The sequence below is a fragment of the Lucilia sericata genome, unplaced genomic scaffold, assembly GCF_015586225.1.
Source record: "Lucilia sericata isolate MDLA Ls3-8-SP2 unplaced genomic scaffold, ASM1558622v1 Contig003198F_arrow, whole genome shotgun sequence".
Taxonomy (NCBI): Eukaryota; Metazoa; Arthropoda; class Insecta; order Diptera; family Calliphoridae; genus Lucilia; species Lucilia sericata.
The window spans coordinates 1-22,439 of NW_023996750.1; the positions used below are offsets into that span (position 1 = coordinate 1).

Genomic DNA, 22,439 nt, shown 5'->3' on the forward strand with positions numbered 1-22,439 from the left:
TTCAGAATAATAGCTATGCATATACAGCTACATGTTGTATTTATAGTAAAAGATTCAGCACTATTCTATAAATACAAAAGTTAAAGCAATTAGTGTATTATATTAACCACATATATTTTTATATGCCGGAGTAGTAAACAATCGATATAATCAAAATAGTTTTTCCGTTTCTCTTAATGCTATAAAAGCCGTAATTAAAATGAAGTAAATTTATTGCTGCAATAAACAACTAAGTGTGAATTAAATTGAATGAAAAAATCATGAAAGAATTAAATTATTTCCTAATTTTTGGCATTATAGCAGTAAGTTTTAAATATTTTGTTTAAAATATTATCAATAATTTTCAAATTTTCTTAAGCTATTTGCCATAAAACCTTTGCAAGCCTCCAACAACTTTTCGATAGTGTTGGGCAAGCAGCAGCTGGAGGACTACTTTGATGAAGGTGTAGAAATTATAGAAAAAGAATTTTGTAAAAAACTCAAAACCGTTGCCAGAAAATTACTAACGGATAACGAATTACAAAATTCTAAATCACAACCAATGAAAGAGTTTCAAAATAATATAACTGATTATCTTTATAATTATGATTCCTATATGCGTTATGATCTTTACAATGTATTGATACTTCAATGGGAAAATATAATTCAGAAGTTTAAGTTCAACATTGTAATGAAATTATTAAACAAATACGGTTATAAACAACTAAGAGATGATTATGAAAGGCAATATGATAAATTTATTAAACAAAAATTTCTACCCAAATTTGAAGAACATAAAAAAGCCTTAATAAACTGGGGCAATAACTTGAAAATGTGTCCCGACTATCGATGTCAGTGGAAATACATTGATATGTTTATGTTTGAGAACAAAACACCAAGAAACGAATTACTACTCTATTACACTGACAATCTGGATAATCTTTATATGTTTGTTGGCACAAGTGAATACGAAATCGCTCAACGCTTATTAAAGTCATCAAAACTAGCACTGCTTAGTCCCGCTTTAAAGAGAAATCTTACAAAAGATCTCCAAAACTTCATTAATAAATACGAAAAACACGATAGTTTGACAGAATTAATAAATTTAATAGACGATTTTGATGATAATATTGAGGACAAATATTACTTTAATTCAACTATTCCACTAAAAGATCAACAGCTTGTTAAACAACTTTTTGATGAGGAAGGAGCTTATAAGAAATTTTTAACTCAATATGAAGAGAAAATGAAGCAGTTTATACATGAAGGCCTTTTCCAAAAATTTCAACAATTTAAGGCAACACTTAATAAGAAAGATTTGGCCGAAGAACAGGATTTACTAGAGTGGTATGATCAATTGAAAGGTTTGACTAATATTAAAGATATTGAAAATTCAATTACTAAGTACTATTTCCAAAAATATATTAACTAAGATATTAATCCGATATTTAAAGTAATTTTGAATATTATTTATCTGAACTGAATGCTATTACATTTTGGTTTAATTTAAGAAATGCTATTTTATCAAATAAAATATTTTATCATTAAAATTGTATGACCTTTTACTTAAGAAATAAGATCAATTATACGCACCAGCGACCAAAAAGGGAAATTAAGTACCTTCCCACCTAAGTAACTAATTAGAATACGGACTAAAGTAACTAACTACTAACTACTAACTAACTAACTAACTAACTAACTAACTAACTAACTAACTAACTAACTAACTAACTAACTAACTAACTAACTAACTAACTAACTACTAACTAACTAACTAACTAACTAACTAACTAACTAACTAACTAACTAACTAACTAACTAACTACTAACTAACTAACTAACTAACTAACTAACTAACTAACTAACTAACTAACTAACTAACTAACTAACTAACTAACTAACTAACTAACTAACTAACTAACTAACTAACTAACTAACTAACTAACTAACTAACTAACTAACTAACTAACTAACTAACTAACTAACTAACTAACTAACTAACTAACTACTAACTAACTAACTAACTAACTAACTAACTAACTAACTAACTAACTAACTAACTAACTAACTAACTAACTAACTAACTAACTAACTAACTACTAACTAACTAACTACTAACTAACTAACTAACTAACTAACTACTAACTAACTAACTAACTAACTAACTAACTAACTAACTAACTAACTAACTAACTAACTACTAACTAACTAACTAACTAACTAACTAACTAACTAACTAACTAACTAACTAACTAACTAACTAACTAACTAACTAACTAACTAACTAACTAACTAACTAACTAACTAACTAACTAACTAACTACTAACTAACTAACTAACTAACTAACTAACTAACTAACTAACTAACTAACTAACTAACTAACTAACTACTAACTAACTAACTAACTAACTAACTAACTAACTAACTACTAACTAACTAACTAACTAACTAACTAACTAACTAACTAACTAACTAACTAACTACTAACTAACTAACTAACTAACTAACTAACTAACTACTAACTAACTAACTAACTAACTACTAACTAACTAACTAACTAACTAACTAACTAACTAACTAACTAACTAACTAACTAACTAACTAACTAACTAACTACTAACTAACTAACTAACTAACTAACTAACTACTAACTAACTAACTAACTAACTAACTAACTAACTAACTACTAACTACTAACTAACTAACTACTAACTAACTAACTAACTAACTAACTAACTAACTAACTAACTAACTAACTACTAACTAACTAACTACTAACTAACTAACTAACTAACTAACTAACTAACTAACTAACTAACTAACTAACTAACTAACTACTAACTAACTAACTACTAACGTACTAACTAACTAACTAACTAACTAACTAACTAACTACTAACTAACCTAACTAACTAACTAACTAACTAACTACTAACTAACTAACTAACTAACTAACTAACTACTAACTAACTAACTAACTAACTAACTAACTACTAACTACTAACTAACTAACTAACTAACTAACTAACTAACTAACTAACTACTAACTAACTACTAACTAACTACTACTAACTAACTAACTACTAACTAACTAACTAACTAACTAACTAACTAACTACTAACTAACTAACTAACTACTAACTAACTAACTAACTAACTAACTAACTAACTAACTAACTAACTAACTAACTAACTAACTAACTAACTAACTAACTAACTAACTAACTACTACTAACTAACTAGTAACTAAGTAACTAAGTAACTAACTAACTAACTAACTAACTAACTAACTATATTCAACCATGTTTCAACTTTAATATAAGAAAGATTGAAAAAGTACCAATTGAAGAACGAAATAGTACCAAACAATTTACCCTTATAAATTTTCATTCCATAAAGGTCTTACAGGTATGATTTTATGTTCCAAGTTTGAATAATTTAGGAAAAGTAAGTACTATTCGAATAAAGAAAAAATACCAGAAACTCCCCTTTTATCAATTGTATTTCTATCAGTATGCTGCATTCTGCATTTTAAGGTTCAGTGTTATAAGGATTGAAAAAGTACCAGTTGAGGAACAAAAAGTGTCAAAAAGTTCCCTTTTATAGGTTTTCATTACATCAGTATATATGTAGTTATGCCAGATTATAGGTTTCCATGTTCAATATTGCAGTAAGCCTGAAAGAACCAATTGATTAACGGAAAAGTACCAAAAATCCCCAGAAACATGAATATTTAATTTCATGTTTTTATATTATAAAAAATTTTAAAAGTACCAGTTAAAGTTCATGAAAGTACCAAAAAGTCCCCTTTTATAGATTCTCATACTCCCGGCTCTAAGTGATTAATTTCATGTTTCTAGGTTAAATTTTATAAAAAACTCAAAAAGTACCAATTAAAGAACGAGAAAGTACAAAACAGTCGTTGGTACCAAAGTTGCAAATAAGAATCCATTATCAAATTTTAATTTTTAAAAACAATGTTTTATAGCTGTTGTTGTTATAACCATTCAGCTTCGTGAGAAGGGTATATATAACTTTGTCATTCCGTTTGTGATTTCTACAATATAATTTTCGGACCTTATAAAATATATGTATATATTTCAGATCCTTTTAGATAGCGGAGTCAATTAAGCCATGTCCGTCTGTCTGTCTGTCTGTCTGTCTGTCCTTCTGTCTGTCTGTCTGTCTGTCTGTCTGTCTGTCCGTCTGTCTGTCTGTCTGTGTATCTGTCCGTCCATCCGTCCGTTTGTCTGTCTGTCTGTCTGTCTGTCTGTCCGTCTGTATGTATGCCTGTTGAAATCAATTTTCTGGATCTTCGGGATCCAAATCTTCAATAATTCTGTTGGACATACTTTCGAAAAGTTTCCTATTGAAAATCGGTTCATAAATAATGGACAAAACCACACAGACGGACTTACAGACAGACACAGCATAATCGACTAAGCTATCTATAAGGACTCAGAATATATATAAGGTCGGGAAATTATATTATAGAAATTACAAATGGAATGACAAACTTATATATGTATATGAAGTTCTCACGAAGGTGAAGGGTATAAATAGAAATCACTTCTTTGAGAAATATAGCTTGAGTGACTAATCACTTCTATATTTCATTTATAATTGAAGCAGTTTTTTCTTGTAATAAATAAATTTATTATTTCATTAGCAGTTGAGGTAGAAAGTGTAAATTAAACAAAAGAGAAAAATGAAACTGTTATACACTGTTATAATATGGGGTATACTACAAGTAAGACTTACATTTTATATTAAAAAAAAATAATTAATAATAATTTATTAAAAATTTTCTAAACAGTTAATGCTAATAAAACCTTCTCCAGCCACTTCTTCAACCAATACAAATGCTCTAAAGGAACAGCTACTGGATTTCTATAGGAAAGAATTAAAATCTATATCGAGAAATTTCTTGACAGAAGCAAATAATTTGTGTAAACAATTACTAAAGGATAAAAGAGTGCAGCAGGCCTCAACACCTGTTATGAAAGAGTTTAAAAAGAATATAACCGATTTCTTACACGATTATCCTATGTATAAACATTTTGATTTAGTAAACGAATTGGCTCTACTATTTGATGAGAAAATCCATGAAACCTACAGCAACAACAATGATTTACAATATATTTGGGAGTTATTACAAGAACAGGGATATGATATTATAAATATGAATTATGAGAGTAAATATGAAAAATTTATTAAACTAAAATTTATACCCAAATTCAAAGAAGTCAAGGATCAGCTATCGCCGCAAGAGTTAAAGCAACACGATGAATTATTAAACTGGTTTAAAGAGTTAAAAATGTGTACGGATTTTGATTGCATGTCGGAACATTTCAATACCTTTATACTCAAGGACCAGACACCAAAAGAGGAGCTACAAGAGTACGTTCAAGATCAGTTGGGTTTTCTTAATATGTTCTACTGCTATACGGCCTTCGAGCTATTGCAGAGTGTACTAAAAGATCCGAAACTTCTGCAAATTAGTACACCGCTTAAGCATCGCTTGACTATAGATATAAATGAATTCCTTATGAAATTTGAAATTACTGAAGACATTAATGACTTACAGAAGGAACATGAAATTTTCAATAGCACTATCCTACAGAAATATTACTTTAATATGGATATTTCTAAACCGGATCATAACCTGATTGTGGAAATCTTTAATGCACATGGTTATGCTAAATTATATTTAGATTATGAAATAAAATTTAAAGATTTCATAGATCGTATTGTCCTCTAAGAAAGTTGATGAATTTAAAGCTAAAATACTTCAGCAGACAATGGAGCGAGAGAAAACCTCTACTGGACAGCTTGAAAAACTGAAAAGCTTATATCATTACAATGAGAGATTTGAACAATTTTGGGATTTTTATAATTTGCTATAAATTAATTGCGTGAAATAAAGTAAAATATTATGGAAAAAATTTAAATAATTTTAGTTTTATAATTACTTACTATAAAGTCTATAGTCTAGTCTACAGTGTAATCTATACGCTAGTCTATAGTCTAGTCTATAGTGTAGAATATAGTCTAGTCTGGTCTAGTCTATAGTCTAGTCTAGTCTATAGTCTAGTCTATAGTCTAGTCTATAGTCTAGTCTATAGTCTAGTCTATAGTCTAGTCTATAGTCTAGTCTATAGTCTAGTCTATAGTCTAGTCTATAGTCTAGTCTATAGTCTAGTCTATAGTCTAGGTCTATAGTCTAGTCTATAGTCTAGTCTATAGTCTAGTCTATAGTCTAGTCTATAGTCTAGTCTATAGTCTAGTCTATAGTCTAGTCTATAGTCTAGTCTATAGTCTAGTCTATAGTCTAGTCTATAGTCTAGTCTATAGTCTAGTCTATAGTCTAGTCTATAGTCTAGTCTATAGTCTAGTCTATAGTCTAGTCTATAGTCTAGTCTATAGTCTAGTCTATAGTCTAGTCTATAGTCTAGTCTATAGTCTAGTCTATAGTCTATTCTATAGTGTAGTCTATAGTCTAGTCTATAGTCTAGTCTATAGTCTAGTCTATAGTCTATCTATAGTCTAGTCTATAGTCTAGTCTATAGTCTAGTCTATAGTCTAGTCTATAGTCTAGTCTATAGTCTAGTCTATAGTCTAGTCTATAGTCTAGTCTATAGTCTAGTCTATAGTCTAGTCTATAGTCTAGTCTATAGTCTAGTCTATAGTCTAGTCTATAGTCTAGTCTATAGTCTAGTCTATAGTCTAGTCTATAGTCTAGTCTATAGTCTAGTCTATAGTCTAGTCTATAGTCTAGTCTATAGTCTAGTCTATAGTCTAGTCTATAGTCTAGTCTATAGTCTAGTCTATAGTCTAGTCTATAGTCTAGTCTATAGTCTAGTCTATAGTCTAGTCTATAGTCTAGTCTATAGTCTAGTCTATAGTCTAGTCTATAGTCTAGTCTAGTCTAGTCATAGTCTAGTCTATAGTCTAGTCTATAGTCTAGTCTATAGTCTAGTCTATAGTCTAGTCTATAGTCTAGTCTATAGTCTAGTCTATAGTCTAGTCTATAGTCTAGTCTATAGTCTAGTCTATAGTCTAGTCTATAGTCTAGTCTATAGTCTAGTCTATAGTCTTAGTCTATAGTCTAGTCTATAGTCTAGTCTATAGTCTAGTCTATAGTCTAGTCTATAGTCTAGTCTATAGTCTAGTCTATAGTCTAGTCTATAGTCTAGTCTATAGTCTAGTCTATAGTCTAGTCTATAGTCTAGTCTATAGTCTAGTCTATAGTCTAGTCTATAGTCTAGTCTATAGTCTAGTCTATAGTCTAGTCTATAGTCTAGTCTATAGTCTAGTCTATATCTAGTCTATAGTCTAGTCTATAGTCTAGTCTATAGTCTAGTCTATAGTCTAGTCTATAGTCTAGTCTATAGTCTAGTCTATAGTCTAGTCTATAGTCTAGTCTATAGTCTAGTCTATAGTCTAGTCTATAGTCTAGTCTATAGTCTAGTCTATAGTCTAGTCTATAGTCTAGTCTATAGTCTAGTCTATAGTCTAGTCTAGTCTAGTCTATAGTCTAGTCTATAGTCTAGTCTATAGTCTAGTCTATAGTCTAGTCTAGTCTAGTCTATAGTCTAGTCTATAGTCTAGTCTATAGTCTAGTCTATAGTCTAGTCTATAGTCTAGTCTATAGTCTAGTCTATAGTCTAGTCTATAGTCTAGTCTATAGTCTAGTCTATAGTTTAGTCTATAGTCTAGTCTATAGTCTAGTCTATAGTCTAGTCTATAGTCTAGTCTATAGTCTAGTCTATAGTCTAGTCTATAGTCTAGTCTATAGTCTAGTCTATAGTCTAGTCTATAGTCTAGTCTATAGTCTAGTCTATAGTCTAGTCTATAGTCTAGTCTATAGTCTAGGTCTATAGTCCTAGGTCCTAATTAGTCTATAGTCTAGTCTATAGTCTAGTCGACTCTAGCATAGTCTAGTCTATAGTTAGTCTATCGTAGTCTTAGTCTAGTTATGTCTAGTCTATAGTCTAGTCTATAGTCCTAGTCTATAGTCTAGTCTATAGTCTAGTCTATAGTCTAGTCTAAGTCTAGTCTATAGTCTAGTCTAGTCTAGGTCGATAGTCTAGTCTAGTAGTCTAGTCTAGTCTAGTCTATAGTCTAGTCTATAGTCTAGTCTATAGTCTAGTCTATAGTCTATGTCTATAGTCTAGTCTATAGTCTAGTCTATAGTCTAGTCTAGTCTAGTCTATAGTCAGTCTATAGTCTAGTCTATAGCTAGTCCTATAGTCTAGTTCTATAGTCTAGTCTATAGTCTAGTCTATAGTCTAGTACGATAGTCTAGTCTATAGTCTAGTCTGTAGTCCAGCCTGTAGTCTAATCTATAGCCTAATCTATAGTCTAGTTTACAGTCCAGTCTATAGTCAGTTTATAGTCTTGTCCAGTCTATAGTCTAGTCTATTGTCTAGTCTATAGTCTAGTCTATATTCTAGTCTTTAGTCTAGTCTATAGTCTAGTCTATAGTCTAGTCTATAGTCTAGTCTATAGTCTAGTCTATAGTCTAATCTATAGTCTAGTCTATAGCCTAGTCTATAGTCTAGTCTATAGTCTAGTCTATAGCCTAGTCTATAGTCTAGTCTATAGTCTAGTCTAAAGTTTAGTCTATAGTCTAGTCTATAATCTAGTCTACTCTATAGTCTAGTCTATAGTTTAGTCTATAGTCTAGTCTATAGTCTAGTCTATAGTCTAGTCTATAGTCTAGTCTATAGTCTAGTCTATAGTCTAGTCTATAGTCTAGTCTATAGTCTACTCTATAGTCTAGTCTATAGTCTAGTCTATTGTCTGGTCTATAGTAGTCCTCTAGTCTATAGTCTAGTCTATAGTCTAGTCTATTAGTCTAGGCTATAGTCTAGTCTATAGTCTAGTCTAGTAGTCTAGTCTATAGTCTAGTCTATAGTCTAGTCTATAGTCTAGTCTATAGTCTAGTCTATAGTCTAGTCTATAGTCTAGTCTATAGTCTAGTCTATAGTCTAGTCTATAGTCTAGTCTATAGTCTAGTCTATAGTCTAGTCTATAGTCTAGTCTATAGTCTAGTCTATAGTCTAGTATATAGTCTAGTCTATAGTCTAGTCTATAGTCTAGTATATAGTCTAGTCTATAGTCTAGTCTATAGTCTAGTCTATAGTCTAGTCTATAGTATAGTCTATATTCTAGTCTATAGTCTAGTCTATAGTATAGTCTATAGTCTAGTCTATAGTCTAGTCTATAGTCTAGTCTATAGTCTAGTCTATAGTATAGTCTATAGTATAGTCTATAGTCTAGTCTATATTCTAGTCTATAGTCTAGTCTATAGTCTAGTCTATAATCTAGTCTATATTCTAGTCTATAGTCTAGTCTATAATCTAGTCTATAGTCTAGTCTATAGTTAGTCTATAATCTAGTCTATATTCTAGTCTATAGTCTAGTCTATAATCTAGTATGTAGTATAATCTATAGTCTAGTCTATAATCTAGCGTATAGTCTAATCTATAGTCTAGTCTAGTCTATAGTCTAGTTTTTAAATTTAATACTTTTTATTTAAAGAATTAATAATTTTATAAATTTTATTTGTTCAGTTAACTTATAAAAAATATATAATATTTCTTTTACAATTCAAATATTGATAAGTTTCTCATACAACTGACCCAGGGCTTGAACTCTTTCTGGGAATATCTCTAGAGTTTTGTAGTTATCCACCCATTGTAATAGGAATTGCATTTCGTTTAACTCTTCTTGTGTGGCTAATGTCTTAAAATGTTCAAATCTCTTGGGTACTTCATCTTGAGCAAAGCTATTGAATTTGTTCTTATAGTCATATTGAAAACTAGCCAATCCTTGGGTTTTAAAAATTTTAGCTAATAGAATTCGTGATCTTATGCTTATATTGGTATTATGTATGTATTTTCTAATAATGTTGTTGTAGAAAAGAATTATTAAATTCGACAATTCTTTCTTCTCTTTGTAAGCATTGTATTTGAATATAAAGTCATAAATATTGTCCGATAAATGATCTTTGAGTTCTGTACGCAGATGAGAGAAGTCAGGTACTTTTCGCACAGCTACGACTATATCAATTGCCCTGGAGAGATATTGAGTAAAAAGGTTTTCCAGTTCATTGCTTAATTCGGTACATAGCTTTGCCTTCGATGTTAGCGATCTTTTAAATCGTATTTCATCAACTGTTTGAGTTTTCTTTGATGACTCAGTTATAAATTGATATTTATAAAAAGGCGAACGTTTTGTTTCAGCTGACATATTGAGAATAGGGCTGGAGGAGGCATTTAAAGTTTTTACTGCAAACAACTAAACATTTTTGAGAAATGTTAGAAAAATAATAAAATGTATATTTTAAGTTTTATTTTTTTGGCTACTTACTTGTATTAGGCCCCAGATTATAAGGCAGTATAACAATTTCATGTTTAAATTTTATTAATAGCACTTTACACTGTGACTGTTGTGAAAATAATAAATATATTTATTAGAAAATTATTGATTTTTATACAATTCGCAATAATAACGAAATTTTCTTAATAAAATATTTTTTCTTAGAAATTAAATATTGCTACATACACATACATATGTACATATATACATACATATTAATCAATTAGAAATATTTGTGGTAAGAAATGTTTCTTATCATAATACAACGAACTGATTATATTCAGTGCTAAACCTTACTTATAATATTGTTATAAATTCTGTACAATTCAGCACACAACTGAAACTAGATCCAATCCCTTCTATTTATATTATTGTTTAGACAAATGAAATTGAAAATTTTTGTGCTTTCTTTAGAATTTCATGAAACTTTTTGAATTCAAAGAATTGCAATTTAGTTAAGAGTACTTAGAAAATCAATAGTCAAGACATTGTTAGAACCCTAGACGAGAGTGTAGATCTGCAGTTAAGATTATTGACTGATCTGTAGTATAGTAAAAACCATAACCACATATGTAATATAATTTGTTCTAACTAACTAACTAACTAACTAACTAACTAACTAACTAACTAACTAACTAACTACTAACTAACTAACTAACTAACTAACTAACTACTAACTAACTAACTAACTAACTAACTAACTACTAACTACTAACTAACTAACTAACTAACTAACTACTAACTAACTAACTACTAACTAACTAACTAACTAACTAACTAACTAACTAACTACTAACTAACTAACTACTAACTAACTAACTAACTAACTAACTAACTAACTAACTAACTAACTAACTAACTAACTACTAACTAACTAACTAACTAACTAACTAACTAACTAACTAACTAACTAACTAACTAACTACTAACTAACTAACTAACTACTAACTAACTAACTAACTAACTAACTAACTAACTAACTAACTAACTAACTACTAACTAACTAACTAACTAACTAACTAACTAACTAACTAACTAACTACTAACTAACTAACTAACTAACTAACTAACTAACTAACTAACTAACTAACTAACTAACTAACTAACTAACTAACTAACTAACTAACTAACTACTAACTAACTAACTAACTAACTAACTAACTAACTAACTAACTAACTAACTAACTAACTACTAACTAACTAACTAACTAACTAACTAACTAACTAACTAACTAACTAACTAACTAACTAACTAACTAACTAACTAACTAACTAACTACTAACTAACTAACTAACTAACTAACTAACTACTAACTAACTAACTAACTAACTAACTACTAACTAACTAACTACTAACTAACTAACTAACTAACTAACTAACTAACTAACTAACTAACTAACTAACTAACTAACTAACTAACTAACTAACTAACTAACTAACTAACTAACTAACTAACTAACTAACTAACTAACTAACTAACTACTAACTAACTACTAACTACTACTAACTAACTAACTAACTAACTAACTAACTAACTAACTAACTAACTAACTAACTAACTAACTAACTAACTAACTAACTACTAACTAACTAACTAACTAACTAACTAACTAACTAACTAACTAACTACTAACTAACTAACTAACTAACTAACTAACTAACTAACTAACTAACTAACTAACTAACTAACTAACTAACTACTAACTAACTACTAACTAACTAACTAACTAACTAACTAACTAACTACTAACTAACTAACTAACTAACTACTAACTAACTAACTAACTAACTAACTAACTAACTAACTAACTAACTAACTAACTACTAACTACTAACTAACTAACTAACTAACTAACTAACTAACTAACTAACTAACTAACTACTAACTAACTAACTAACTAACTAACTAACTAACTAACTAACTAACTAACTAACTAACTACTACTAACTAACTACTAACTAACTAACTAACTAACTAACTAACTACTAACTAACTAACTAACTAACTACTAACTAACTAACTAACTAACTAACTAACTACTAACTAACTAACTAACTAACTACTAACTAACTACTACTAACTAACTAACTAACTAACTAACTACTAACTAACTAACTAACTACTACTAACTAACTAACTAACTAACTAACTACTAACTAACTACTAACTAACTAACTACTAACTAACTAACTAACTACTAACTAACTAACTAACTAACTAACTAACTAACTAACTAACTAACTAACTAACTACTAACTAGACTATACTAACTAGACTAGACTATAGACGACTATAGACTAGACTAAGACTAGACTATAGACTAGACTATAGACTAGACTATAGACTAGACTATAGACTAGACTATAGACTAGACTATAGACTAACTAGACTACTATAGACTACACTATAGACTAGACTATAGACTAGACTATAGACTAGACTATAGACTATACTAGAGACTAGACTATAGACTAGACTATAGACTACTTAGACTAGACTATAGACTAGACTATAGACTAGACTATAGACTAGACTATAGACTAGACTATAGACTAGACTTAGACTAGACTATAGACTAGACTATAGACTAGACTATAGACTAGACTATAGACTAGACTATAGACTAGACTATAGACTAGACTATAGACTAGACTATAGACTAGACTATAGACTAGACTATAGACTAGACTATAGACTAGACTATAGACTAGACTATAGACTAGACTATAGACTAGACTATAGACTAGACTATAGACTAGACTATAGACTAGACTATAGACTAGACTATAGACTAGACTATAGACTAGACTATAGACTAGACTATAGACTAGACTATAGACTAGACTATAGACTAGACTATAGACTAGACTATAGACTAGACTATAGACTAGACTATAGACTAGACTATAGACTAGACTATAGACTAGACTATAGACTAGACTATAGACTAGACTATAGACTAGACTATAGACTAGACTATAGACTAGACTATAGACTAGACTATAGACTAGACTATAGACTAGACTATAGACTAGACTATACTAGACTATACTAGACTATAGACTAGACTATAGACTAGACTGACTAGACTATAGACTAGACTATAGACTAGACTATAGACTAGACTATAGACTAGACTATAGACTAGACTATAGACTAGACTATAGACTAGACTATAGACTAGACTATAGACTAGACTATACTAGACTAGACTAGACTATAGACTAGACTATAGACTAGACTATAGACTAGACTATAGACTAGACTATAGACTAGACTATAGACTAGACTATAGACTAGACTAGACTAGACTAGACTATAGACTAGACTATAGACTAGACTATAGACTAGACTATAGACTAGACTATAGACTAGACTAGACTTAGACTAGACTATAGACTATACTAGACTAGACTATAGACTAGACTATAGACTAGACTATAGACTAGACTATAGACTAGACTATAGACTAGACTATAGACTAGACTATACTAGACTATAGACTAGACTATAGACTAGACTATAACTAGACTATAGACTATGACTAGCTATAGACTAGACTATAGACTAGACTATAGACTAGTAGACTATAGACTAGACTATAGACCTAGACTATAGAAATATACTATGACAGACTATAGACTAGACTATAGACTAGCTAATAGACTAGAATATAACTAGACTATAGACTAGACTATAGACTAAGAACTATAGTACTAGAGAGACTATAGACTAGACTATAGACTAGCTATAGACTAGAGACTATGGCCTAGACTATAGACTGACTATAGTCTGGAAGACGACTACGGTCCGGAGTATAAGCTACATGCATTGAATTAAATCTCCAGTCTGGACTATTATCCATGTCCATATAATACAATTTGATAAGTTAGCCAATAACATCTCTTATACTTAGATTTGCGAATAAGTATGGATATTATGTTAAGAATTTGCGGTCGAATGAATAAATAGTTCATTTTTTAAAACCTTTATTTTATAAACTTTTCTTGTTTTATTTTGATCATAATTTAGCGTTAAAATTATATACATTGAAAAGAAATTCCACATGATTCTTAATAACTTTATAGCTTTCAATATAAATAGAAAATATTTCCTCGAATCTTTGTGCCTGCGGCCAAACATTGATCAAAAAGTACTATCGATAGTAAAGTATAAAAGCTAGACTTTATTTTAAATAAATTGATTATTTCGGAAGTAGTTGCGCTGTAATGATCAATAATGAATCTAATATATCCTTTTGTAATCTGGGGTCTTATGCAAGTAAGTTAAAAAAAGTATTTTTAAATTTAATATAACAATAATAAATCCCTTAAATGTTAAAAAAGTTGTTGGCAGTAAACCCTTTGAAGGCCTCCACCACACCTACTCAACCTATATCAGCTAAGGAACAGCTATTAGAATACTATGAAAAGGAATTGCAAATTTTGAGCAAGGAGTTCACAGAAAAGGCTAAAGATTTCAGTGAAAAGTTACTCAAGGATAAATTACTACAATATGCCTCTACGCCCACGATTATAGAATTTAAACAGAATATTACCGACTTTTTGCATAACTATCGCCTTTTCAGGCGTTATAATCTCAGCATGCAATTTCTAAGACAATTCATAGTTACCACCATAAAGTATTACCATCCGGAAACAAGAAGCCCTAATCAAGATACACAATATATTTTGGATTTGTTAAAAAAGCAAGGCTATGATAACCTACGTGATGAATATGAGTTAAAATTTCAAAAACTTATTAAAGAAAAATTGCTCAACAAATTTATGGAACTTAAGACACAACTTTTGCCAACCAATGAGGCCTTACATAATTGGTTTAACGATATAAAAAAGTGTCAGGATTATGAATGTCATGATAAAGAATTGAATCGTTTATATGAAGTAATCAATACACCACAAGATGAACTGTTGGATTATATCTTGGAAAATATTGATAATATTTATCTTTACTATACCAGCCAAGCTATTAATCTTGCCAAGTCCATACGAAGAGATCGCAAATTAGTACAACTTACTCCTCAAGTAAGAAAACACTTACTCAACTATATACACAAATTTATTAAGAAATTTGAAAGAAGTCGCAGTATTGATGGAATCTATAAAATCATTATGAATTTCCATAATAATATTTTAAAGAATTTTTACTATAATAAGGAATTGCCTGAAAAAGATCGTCAATTGTTAAAGACCATTTTTGATCAATACGGTTATGCTGAATTTGAATCTAACTATCAATTGAAATTTAATAATTTTATTAAACCTGGTCTTGTGAAACATTTTGATGATTTTAAATCAAGCTTAAATCAAGAAGAACTGAAGCGAGAGCAACCACTTTTGAAGTGGTTTGATCACCTAAAAGGTTTAACCAGTAATGCTGATCGTGTGATTGAATTTGCCAAATTGCCGACGGTACTAACAAGAATTTAAGTTCCAAGAAAAGTCATTGTAAAGAAATTATTATATATGTTTTTGTGGTTAAAAATAAAGCGACTTCGGTCGAACGTTTTATTTACTAATAACTTTTTAAAATTGAAGTGAAAATCACTCATATTCTGGATTATAGCCTAGGTTATATTCTTGAAAATGTTTTTGACTATATATGAGCAAGACCATAGTTAAAACTATATTTAACACTATATATCAGCCTATGTCCAGTCTATAATACAGAAGTGTTTTTAGTCCTGAATGAACTCCAGTCAGACTATAGTCTAGCCTATGGACCAATCTATAGTCAGACCTGTAGTCCAGACTACCGTTCAGAATATAGTTAAACTCATAGTCCAATCTACAGTCCAGATTATAGTCCAGTCTATTGTCTGCAATATAATTTAGTCTATTGTTAGATCTACAATTCAGTCTATAGTCAGATATGTCCAGTCTATTCTCAGACTTAAGTACAGACTATTATCATCTAAAGTCCAGACTATAGTCCAGACTGTATTTCTTTCTATATTACAGATTACCAATGAGCCTACATTCGAGGCAATAGTATAGACTTTAGTTTAGATTTTAGACCATGATACAACCTCTAACCCAGTCTGTAGTCTAGACTATTGTACAGAACACAGTCCAGACTATAGTCAAGGTTATAGCCTAGACTATAGTCCATTCTGTATTCCAACACTATTCAGACAATAGTCCAGTCTATAGAGAAAACAATATTCCAGTTTATAGTCCAGTCTGTACTCTAGGGCAAAGAATAATATATGTGTAGTATAGAGTATAGTCCAGACTACAGTCCAGACTATAATCTAGACTATTGTCCAGACTACAGTAAAGACTATAGTCCTGACTGCAGTATAGTCTATATACCAGATTTTTATAGAACAGTCTACAGTCAAATGTAGAGACCAGACTAAATATCAGTCTATAATCCAGACTATAGTTAAGTCTAAAGACAAGACTATGTCCCAGTTTATAGACCAGACTAATGTCGAGTCTATAGTCTAGACTATGTTCCAGGTTATAGTCCAGATTATAATCAAGTCTATAGTCTAGACTACGGTCCAGTTTATAGTCCATCTATAGTACAGACTATATCCCAGTCTATAGTCCAGAGAATAGTAGAGTCTATAGTCCAGACTATAATCGAATCTATAGTCCAGGCTACAGTCCAGTATATAGTCCAGATTATAAGGCAGACTATAGGCCAGTCTATAGCCTACATTATTGTCCATTCTTTAATAGAGACTACAGTCCAGTCCATAGTCCAAACTATAGTGCAGTCTACAGTCCAGTCTATAGTGCAGTCTACAGTCCAGTCTATAGTCCAGTCTATAGTCCAGTCTATAGTCCAGTCTATTGTCCAGTCTATAGTCCAGTCTATAGTCCAGTCTATAATCCAGTCTATATTATAGTCTATAGTCTAGTCTATAGCCCAGTCTATAATCCAGTCTATATTATAGTCTATAGTCTAGTCTATAGCCCAGTCTTTATTCCGGATTATAGGCCAGACTATAGTCCAGGCTATAGTCCAGTTTATAGTCCAGATTATAGTCCAGTTTATAGTCCAGACTTTATTCCAGTCTATAGCCCAAATATAGACTTTAGTCCACAGTATATTCCAGTCTATAGTCCACACTATAGTCTAGTCTATACTCTAGACTATAGACCAATCTATATTCCAGACAATAGACCAAGCTATATTCCAGACTATAGACCAATCTATACTCCAGACTATAGACCAATATATACTTCAGACTATAGACCAATTTTTGAATCCTAAAATCAAACTATGATGCTATTTACTCGATTTGATCTATAACATCTGCAGCCGAGTTTTAAAAACATGTTTTAGTAAGGAATCGATAAGCCATAAGCCACTTTATTTTAAGCAACAGAATTATATAAAAATATTTTCAATTTAAATTCTCTTAAGTAACGTTTGTAACTTTGCAAATTCAACCACGCTATCGGCATAACTGGTTAAACCTTTAAGGTGATCAAACCATCTTAATAAGGACTGCTCACGCATCAATTCTGCTTGACTTAAGGCAGCTTTAAACTCTTCAAATCGTCTCAAAAGTCCAGTATTTACAAAATTATTAAATTTCAATTGATAATTAGAATCAAATTCAGCAAAACCATCTTGAGCGAAAATATTCACTAACAATTGACGATCTTTTGTGGGTAAATCCTTATTATAGTAAAATTTCAATAATATATTGCTATAGAAATCCAAAATTATGTTATGAATTTGATCTATATCATGACCGCTTTCATATTTCTTAATAAAGTTCTTGATATTGTTAGTTAGTTGTTGTCTTACGCGGGGTGAGAGATGTGCTAACTTACGATCTTTTAAAATCCACTTGGCTATATTGTTGGCTTTAATGATGTAGTTTATATATTTCTTGTCTAGATTTCCTAGTATATAATCCAATAGGTCATCATGTGGTGTATTTAATATATTATATAAATCATCCAATTGTTCATCATAGCATTCATAATCGTGACACCTTTTAATATCATCATACCAATTTAATAGCTGGGTATTTTTATTTAAATTGCTCGTTAGAAGTTGTGCCTTAAGTTCTTCTAATTTTGGTAGACATTTTTGTTTAATAACTTCTTGAAATTTAACTTCATATTCATCACGTAACTCATCATATTGTAGTTTTTTTAATAAATTAAAAATATCTTGTGAATCCTTATTGAGCTTTGTTTCTTGTTGGTAAAAATGCATAGTTGGTACCACAAATTGCCATAGTAATGGCATATTAAGATTATAACGCCTATAAATGTTATAGTTATCTAAAAAGTTGGTTATTTTCAGTTTAAATCCTTTTATAGTAGGCGTAGAGGCCTGTTGTAGTAACTTATCCTTTAGTAAATTTTCACTAAAATTTTAGCCTTTTCGCTGAACACCTTGCCCAACAATTGCAATTCCTTATCATAGTATTCTAAAAGTTGCTCCTTGGCTGAGATGGTTTGAGTAGGCGTGGTTGAGGCTTTCAAAGGCTTTACTGCAAATAACTGTTTAAAAATTTTATGGATTTATTGTTTATTTATTATAAATTTTATAATATTTTTTGTTTAAACTTACTTGCAAAAGGCCCCAAATTATGGCAGGATATAGAAGTTTCATTTTTTTAGTTATACAATTTCAATCTTTATAGCGAAACTACTCACGAAGTAATAATTTTATTTGATTAAAAAGTAAGGCTTTTATACTTTATTGTCTATAGTATAAGAAGTTTTTTAAAGAACAGTTTTTGGTCAATAAATATATGACCGTAAGCACAAAAATTCGTGGAACAATTTTCCAATTATATAGAAAAATATAAATTCACCAAGAATTATGTGGATTTCCTGCTAAATAAGACTTTGATTTCATTACATTTTTAGCATTAATTGGTTTTTAGAGTAAAACTAATATAAATACAAGTTTTTAATTGTTTTCATACTACCGCAATTGTTATTTATATGTTCAACATTGGTTAAACTTAAAGAAACCTAAATAGTGAAAATTGGCTCTGTCATAATGTATTATAATCTATTATAATGTATTAAAAATAATTATAATATATTTTTATGGCATTATAATTGATTATAATGATATTATAATGCATTATAATGATATTATAATGCATTATAATGATAATATAATGCATTATAATGATATTATAATGAACAATTCTGGATTATAACTAATTATATTTTATTATAAGGCATTATAATGGAATACACAAAAATATATACTAAAATCTATTATATTTTCTTATGACACATTTTAATATATTATAATGACATTATAATGAATTGTAAAACAAAATAAAGCGTTATTATAGATTTAAATTTGATTAAAATGTATTACGATCAATTATAATGACAATAAAATAAATTATAATATATTATAATGATATTATAATGGACGAAATCAATGCACAATAATAGGTTATAATGGATATTTATATATTATAATGGTATTATAATACTTTATAACAGATTTAAACTTAATTAGAACCTATTGTTATCTATTATAATGAAAATTAAATGAATTATAAAATATTATAATGATATTATAATGAACTGTAACACATTATAATGTTATTATAGTACATTACAACATATTAAAATTTAATTAAAATGTATTATAATCTATTATAATGACAAATAAATAAATTATAATACACTATAAAGTCATTATAATGAAAAAATATTTAATCATAATGGATTTAATGTATTATAATGCATAATAAAACATTATAATGGTATTATGATGCACAACATATTTAAATAATATGTGTTATAATTCGTTATAATGATATTATAATAGATTATAATGATACTATAATGTACTTTAATATATATCAATGGGTTCTATTACCGAACATTGATATTATAATAGTTAGTATAACATTATAATGGTATTATAATAATATTATAATAAAAAAAGTTGAATTATTATGGACCTTAAAACATTCGAGTGGATTAACATGCATAATAATGATATTATAATGAATTATAATGATATATAATAAATTATAATGGAATTTGTAATGTCCTATAATGACATTAAAGTGAATTATAATACATTATAATGTATTATAATGAATTATAATGGACTGTAAGACATTATTTTACATTATAAAAGATTTAAATTTAATTAAAATTTATTATAATATATTATAATGGCAATAAAATAAATTATAATACATTATAATGATATTACAGGTCATTATAATACAATGTAATGGATTACAGTAAGTTATAATAATTATATTATAATGAATTATAATGATATATGATAAATTATAATAGAATTTGTAATGTCCTATAATGACATTGAAGTGAATTATAATACATTATAATGTATTATAATGAATTATAATGGACTTTAAGACATTATTTTACATTATAAAAGATTTAAATTTATTTAAAATTCATTATAATCTATTATAATGACAATAAAATAAATTATAATACATTCTAATGATATTACAGGTCATTATAATATAATGTAATGAATTACAGTAAGTTATAATATCTTTAGAATTTATTAAAATGTTATTATAACAGTTATAACATATTCTACTCTGACTCTGTACTGTGTGCTTGTTTTGCATGCGGTGTTATCAATAGAATATCGTTTTGAAGTATTTATATTTATATATAATTTAACCACAAATTTGACCAACCACTCTATAAATATTCTTTAAAAATACTTTTTTTTTACAATTTGTATAAAAGCTAAAGCAATGTATTTTTCCACAAGTAGTAGAGGCATTACGAGTAAATAAAAGTAATAATGAAACTGTTATACACTGCTCTAATCTGGGGCTTAATACAAGTAAGTTTTATATGATCAAAACAAAATTCAATTATACAAAATAAATTCTCTCTTTGAAACTAGCTTTGCGCCAACAAAACTTGTGCAGCCCCCAATAGCACTAACCAACAGCCGACTACAGCCCAGGAACAACTATTGCTATTTTATGAAAATGAATTAGAATTATTGGCAAAAGAATCCTGTGAAAAGGCTAAATATTTGAGTGAAAAACTACTACAAGATCCCAAAATACAACAAGCTAAAACCCCACTAATTAGGGAATTCAAGAAGAATATAACAGAATTTTTATATAATTACGATTTTTATCAGCGTCATCAACTTCACAACGATTTGCTAACGAAATTTATAAAAACCACTATACACTACCACCTACAGGATCACAGCCCTAATAAGGATTCACAATATATATTACAACTCTTGAAACAGCTACAATATGATGAGTTATGTGATGAATATGAGTTAAAATTTCAAAAACTTATTAAACAAAAATTTCTACCCAAATTCGAAAAACTTCAGAAGCAACTTTTCTCCTCTAAATCAAAGCAAAGTGTGGAGTTATTAAACTGGTATAATGATTTGAAACATTATACTGTTATCATCTCACCCAAACAACAACTATTGCAGTATATAAGAGAACAGCTACAGGATATTAATATCTACTACTCCAATACTGCTTACAATATAAGCAAAGCCTTATTAAAAGATCCCTTATTTATACAACTTAGCCCAGCTGTTCGTCAACAATTCGCTAAAGATATTAATGATTTCATGGAAAACTATGAAAGTAATCAAGATGTTGAAAAATTATATGATTTAATGGAATTTTTCCAAAATAATATCTCACAAAAATATTTCTACAATACAGAGATGTCCTTAAGAGATCGCCAACTATTGGAGCAAATCTTCAATAATCAGGAACTTAATACGTTTCAGTATAATTATCAATTAAAATTCAATAAATTTCTTGAATTAGGTCTTTATGCTAAATTTCAAGAATTTAAAGTTTCACTAAATCCAGAAGAATTGTTGCGCGAGAAGCCCTTATTCCAATGGTTTGAGCACTTGTTAAATTTAAGCAGTTATGCGGAAAGAGTTAAAGAATTTGCAAATTTAAATGAATGGATTTAATTTAGGAAAGTAGTTGCATAATTTAATTGAAAATTTATTAAAAGTTGTTAAAATAAATCCAATAATAAATAATTAAAATGTTTGATAATAAAAAAAATTTAAAATTATATTCAATAAGGAAAAACCGC

At 28.9% G+C, this 22,439-nt stretch overlaps 6 protein-coding genes across 6 annotated transcripts; 4 read left to right on the plus strand and 2 right to left on the minus strand.

Moving 5' to 3' along the window:
- Nucleotides 1–172: 172 nt before the first annotated feature.
- LOC119614640 lies at nt 173–1,523 on the plus strand. Its single transcript, XM_037970758.1, has 2 exons — nt 173–302; nt 359–1,523. The coding sequence occupies exons 1-2, from the start codon at nt 261–263 to the stop codon at nt 1,409–1,411; spliced, it is 1,095 nt and encodes a 364-aa protein (XP_037826686.1). The 5' UTR covers nt 173–260; the 3' UTR covers nt 1,412–1,523.
- A 3,076-nt stretch (nt 1,524–4,599) lies between these two features.
- LOC119614642 lies at nt 4,600–5,920 on the plus strand. The gene is made up of 2 exons (XM_037970760.1): nt 4,600–4,730; nt 4,797–5,920. Exons 1-2 carry the CDS (start codon nt 4,689–4,691, stop codon nt 5,739–5,741), a joined length of 987 nt encoding a protein of 328 aa, XP_037826688.1. The 5' UTR covers nt 4,600–4,688; the 3' UTR covers nt 5,742–5,920.
- Nucleotides 5,921–9,519: 3,599 nt separating this feature from the next.
- Nucleotides 9,520–10,474, minus strand: LOC119614641. The gene is made up of 2 exons (XM_037970759.1): nt 10,358–10,474; nt 9,520–10,285 (listed from the first exon to the last, which is right to left on the minus strand). Exons 1-2 carry the CDS (start codon nt 10,397–10,399, stop codon nt 9,596–9,598), a joined length of 732 nt encoding a protein of 243 aa, XP_037826687.1. The 5' UTR covers nt 10,400–10,474; the 3' UTR covers nt 9,520–9,595.
- Nucleotides 10,475–14,580: 4,106 nt separating this feature from the next.
- Nucleotides 14,581–15,818, plus strand: LOC119614639. Its single transcript, XM_037970757.1, has 2 exons — nt 14,581–14,649; nt 14,715–15,818. The coding sequence occupies exons 1-2, from the start codon at nt 14,608–14,610 to the stop codon at nt 15,816–15,818; spliced, it is 1,146 nt and encodes a 381-aa protein (XP_037826685.1). The 5' UTR covers nt 14,581–14,607.
- A 1,901-nt stretch (nt 15,819–17,719) lies between these two features.
- On the minus strand, nt 17,720–19,092 carry LOC119614643. Its single transcript, XM_037970761.1, has 2 exons — nt 18,937–19,092; nt 17,720–18,866 (listed from the first exon to the last, which is right to left on the minus strand). The coding sequence occupies exon 2, from the start codon at nt 18,607–18,609 to the stop codon at nt 17,755–17,757; it is 855 nt and encodes a 284-aa protein (XP_037826689.1). The 5' UTR covers nt 18,610–18,866; nt 18,937–19,092; the 3' UTR covers nt 17,720–17,754.
- Nucleotides 19,093–21,090: 1,998 nt separating this feature from the next.
- On the plus strand, nt 21,091–22,439 carry LOC119614648. Its single transcript, XM_037970766.1, has 2 exons — nt 21,091–21,183; nt 21,247–22,439. Exons 1-2 carry the CDS (start codon nt 21,142–21,144, stop codon nt 22,309–22,311), a joined length of 1,107 nt encoding a protein of 368 aa, XP_037826694.1. The 5' UTR covers nt 21,091–21,141; the 3' UTR covers nt 22,312–22,439.

What these genes read in the sequence shown, in the direction of transcription:
- LOC119614640 (XM_037970758.1), top strand. Translation starts at nt 261, where the DNA reads ATGAAAGAATTAAATTATTTCCTAATTTTTGGCATTATAGCA. An exon ending in TAATTTTTGGCATTATAGCA is followed by an intron (nt 303 to 358) that starts GTAAGTTTTAAA and finishes AATTTTCTTAAG; the next exon opens with CTATTTGCCATAAAACCTTT.
- LOC119614642 (XM_037970760.1), top strand. Translation starts at nt 4,689, where the DNA reads ATGAAACTGTTATACACTGTTATAATATGGGGTATACTACAA. An exon ending in TAATATGGGGTATACTACAA is followed by an intron (nt 4,731 to 4,796) that starts GTAAGACTTACA and finishes TTTTCTAAACAG; the next exon opens with TTAATGCTAATAAAACCTTC.
- LOC119614641 (XM_037970759.1), bottom strand. Translation starts at nt 10,399, where the DNA reads ATGAAATTGTTATACTGCCTTATAATCTGGGGCCTAATACAA. An exon ending in TAATCTGGGGCCTAATACAA is followed by an intron (nt 10,286 to 10,357) that starts GTAAGTAGCCAA and finishes AAAAATGTTTAG; the next exon opens with TTGTTTGCAGTAAAAACTTT.
- LOC119614639 (XM_037970757.1), top strand. Translation starts at nt 14,608, where the DNA reads ATGAATCTAATATATCCTTTTGTAATCTGGGGTCTTATGCAA. An exon ending in TAATCTGGGGTCTTATGCAA is followed by an intron (nt 14,650 to 14,714) that starts GTAAGTTAAAAA and finishes ATGTTAAAAAAG; the next exon opens with TTGTTGGCAGTAAACCCTTT.
- LOC119614643 (XM_037970761.1), bottom strand. Translation starts at nt 18,609, where the DNA reads ATGCCATTACTATGGCAATTTGTGGTACCAACTATGCATTTTTACCAA.
- LOC119614648 (XM_037970766.1), top strand. Translation starts at nt 21,142, where the DNA reads ATGAAACTGTTATACACTGCTCTAATCTGGGGCTTAATACAA. An exon ending in TAATCTGGGGCTTAATACAA is followed by an intron (nt 21,184 to 21,246) that starts GTAAGTTTTATA and finishes CTTTGAAACTAG; the next exon opens with CTTTGCGCCAACAAAACTTG.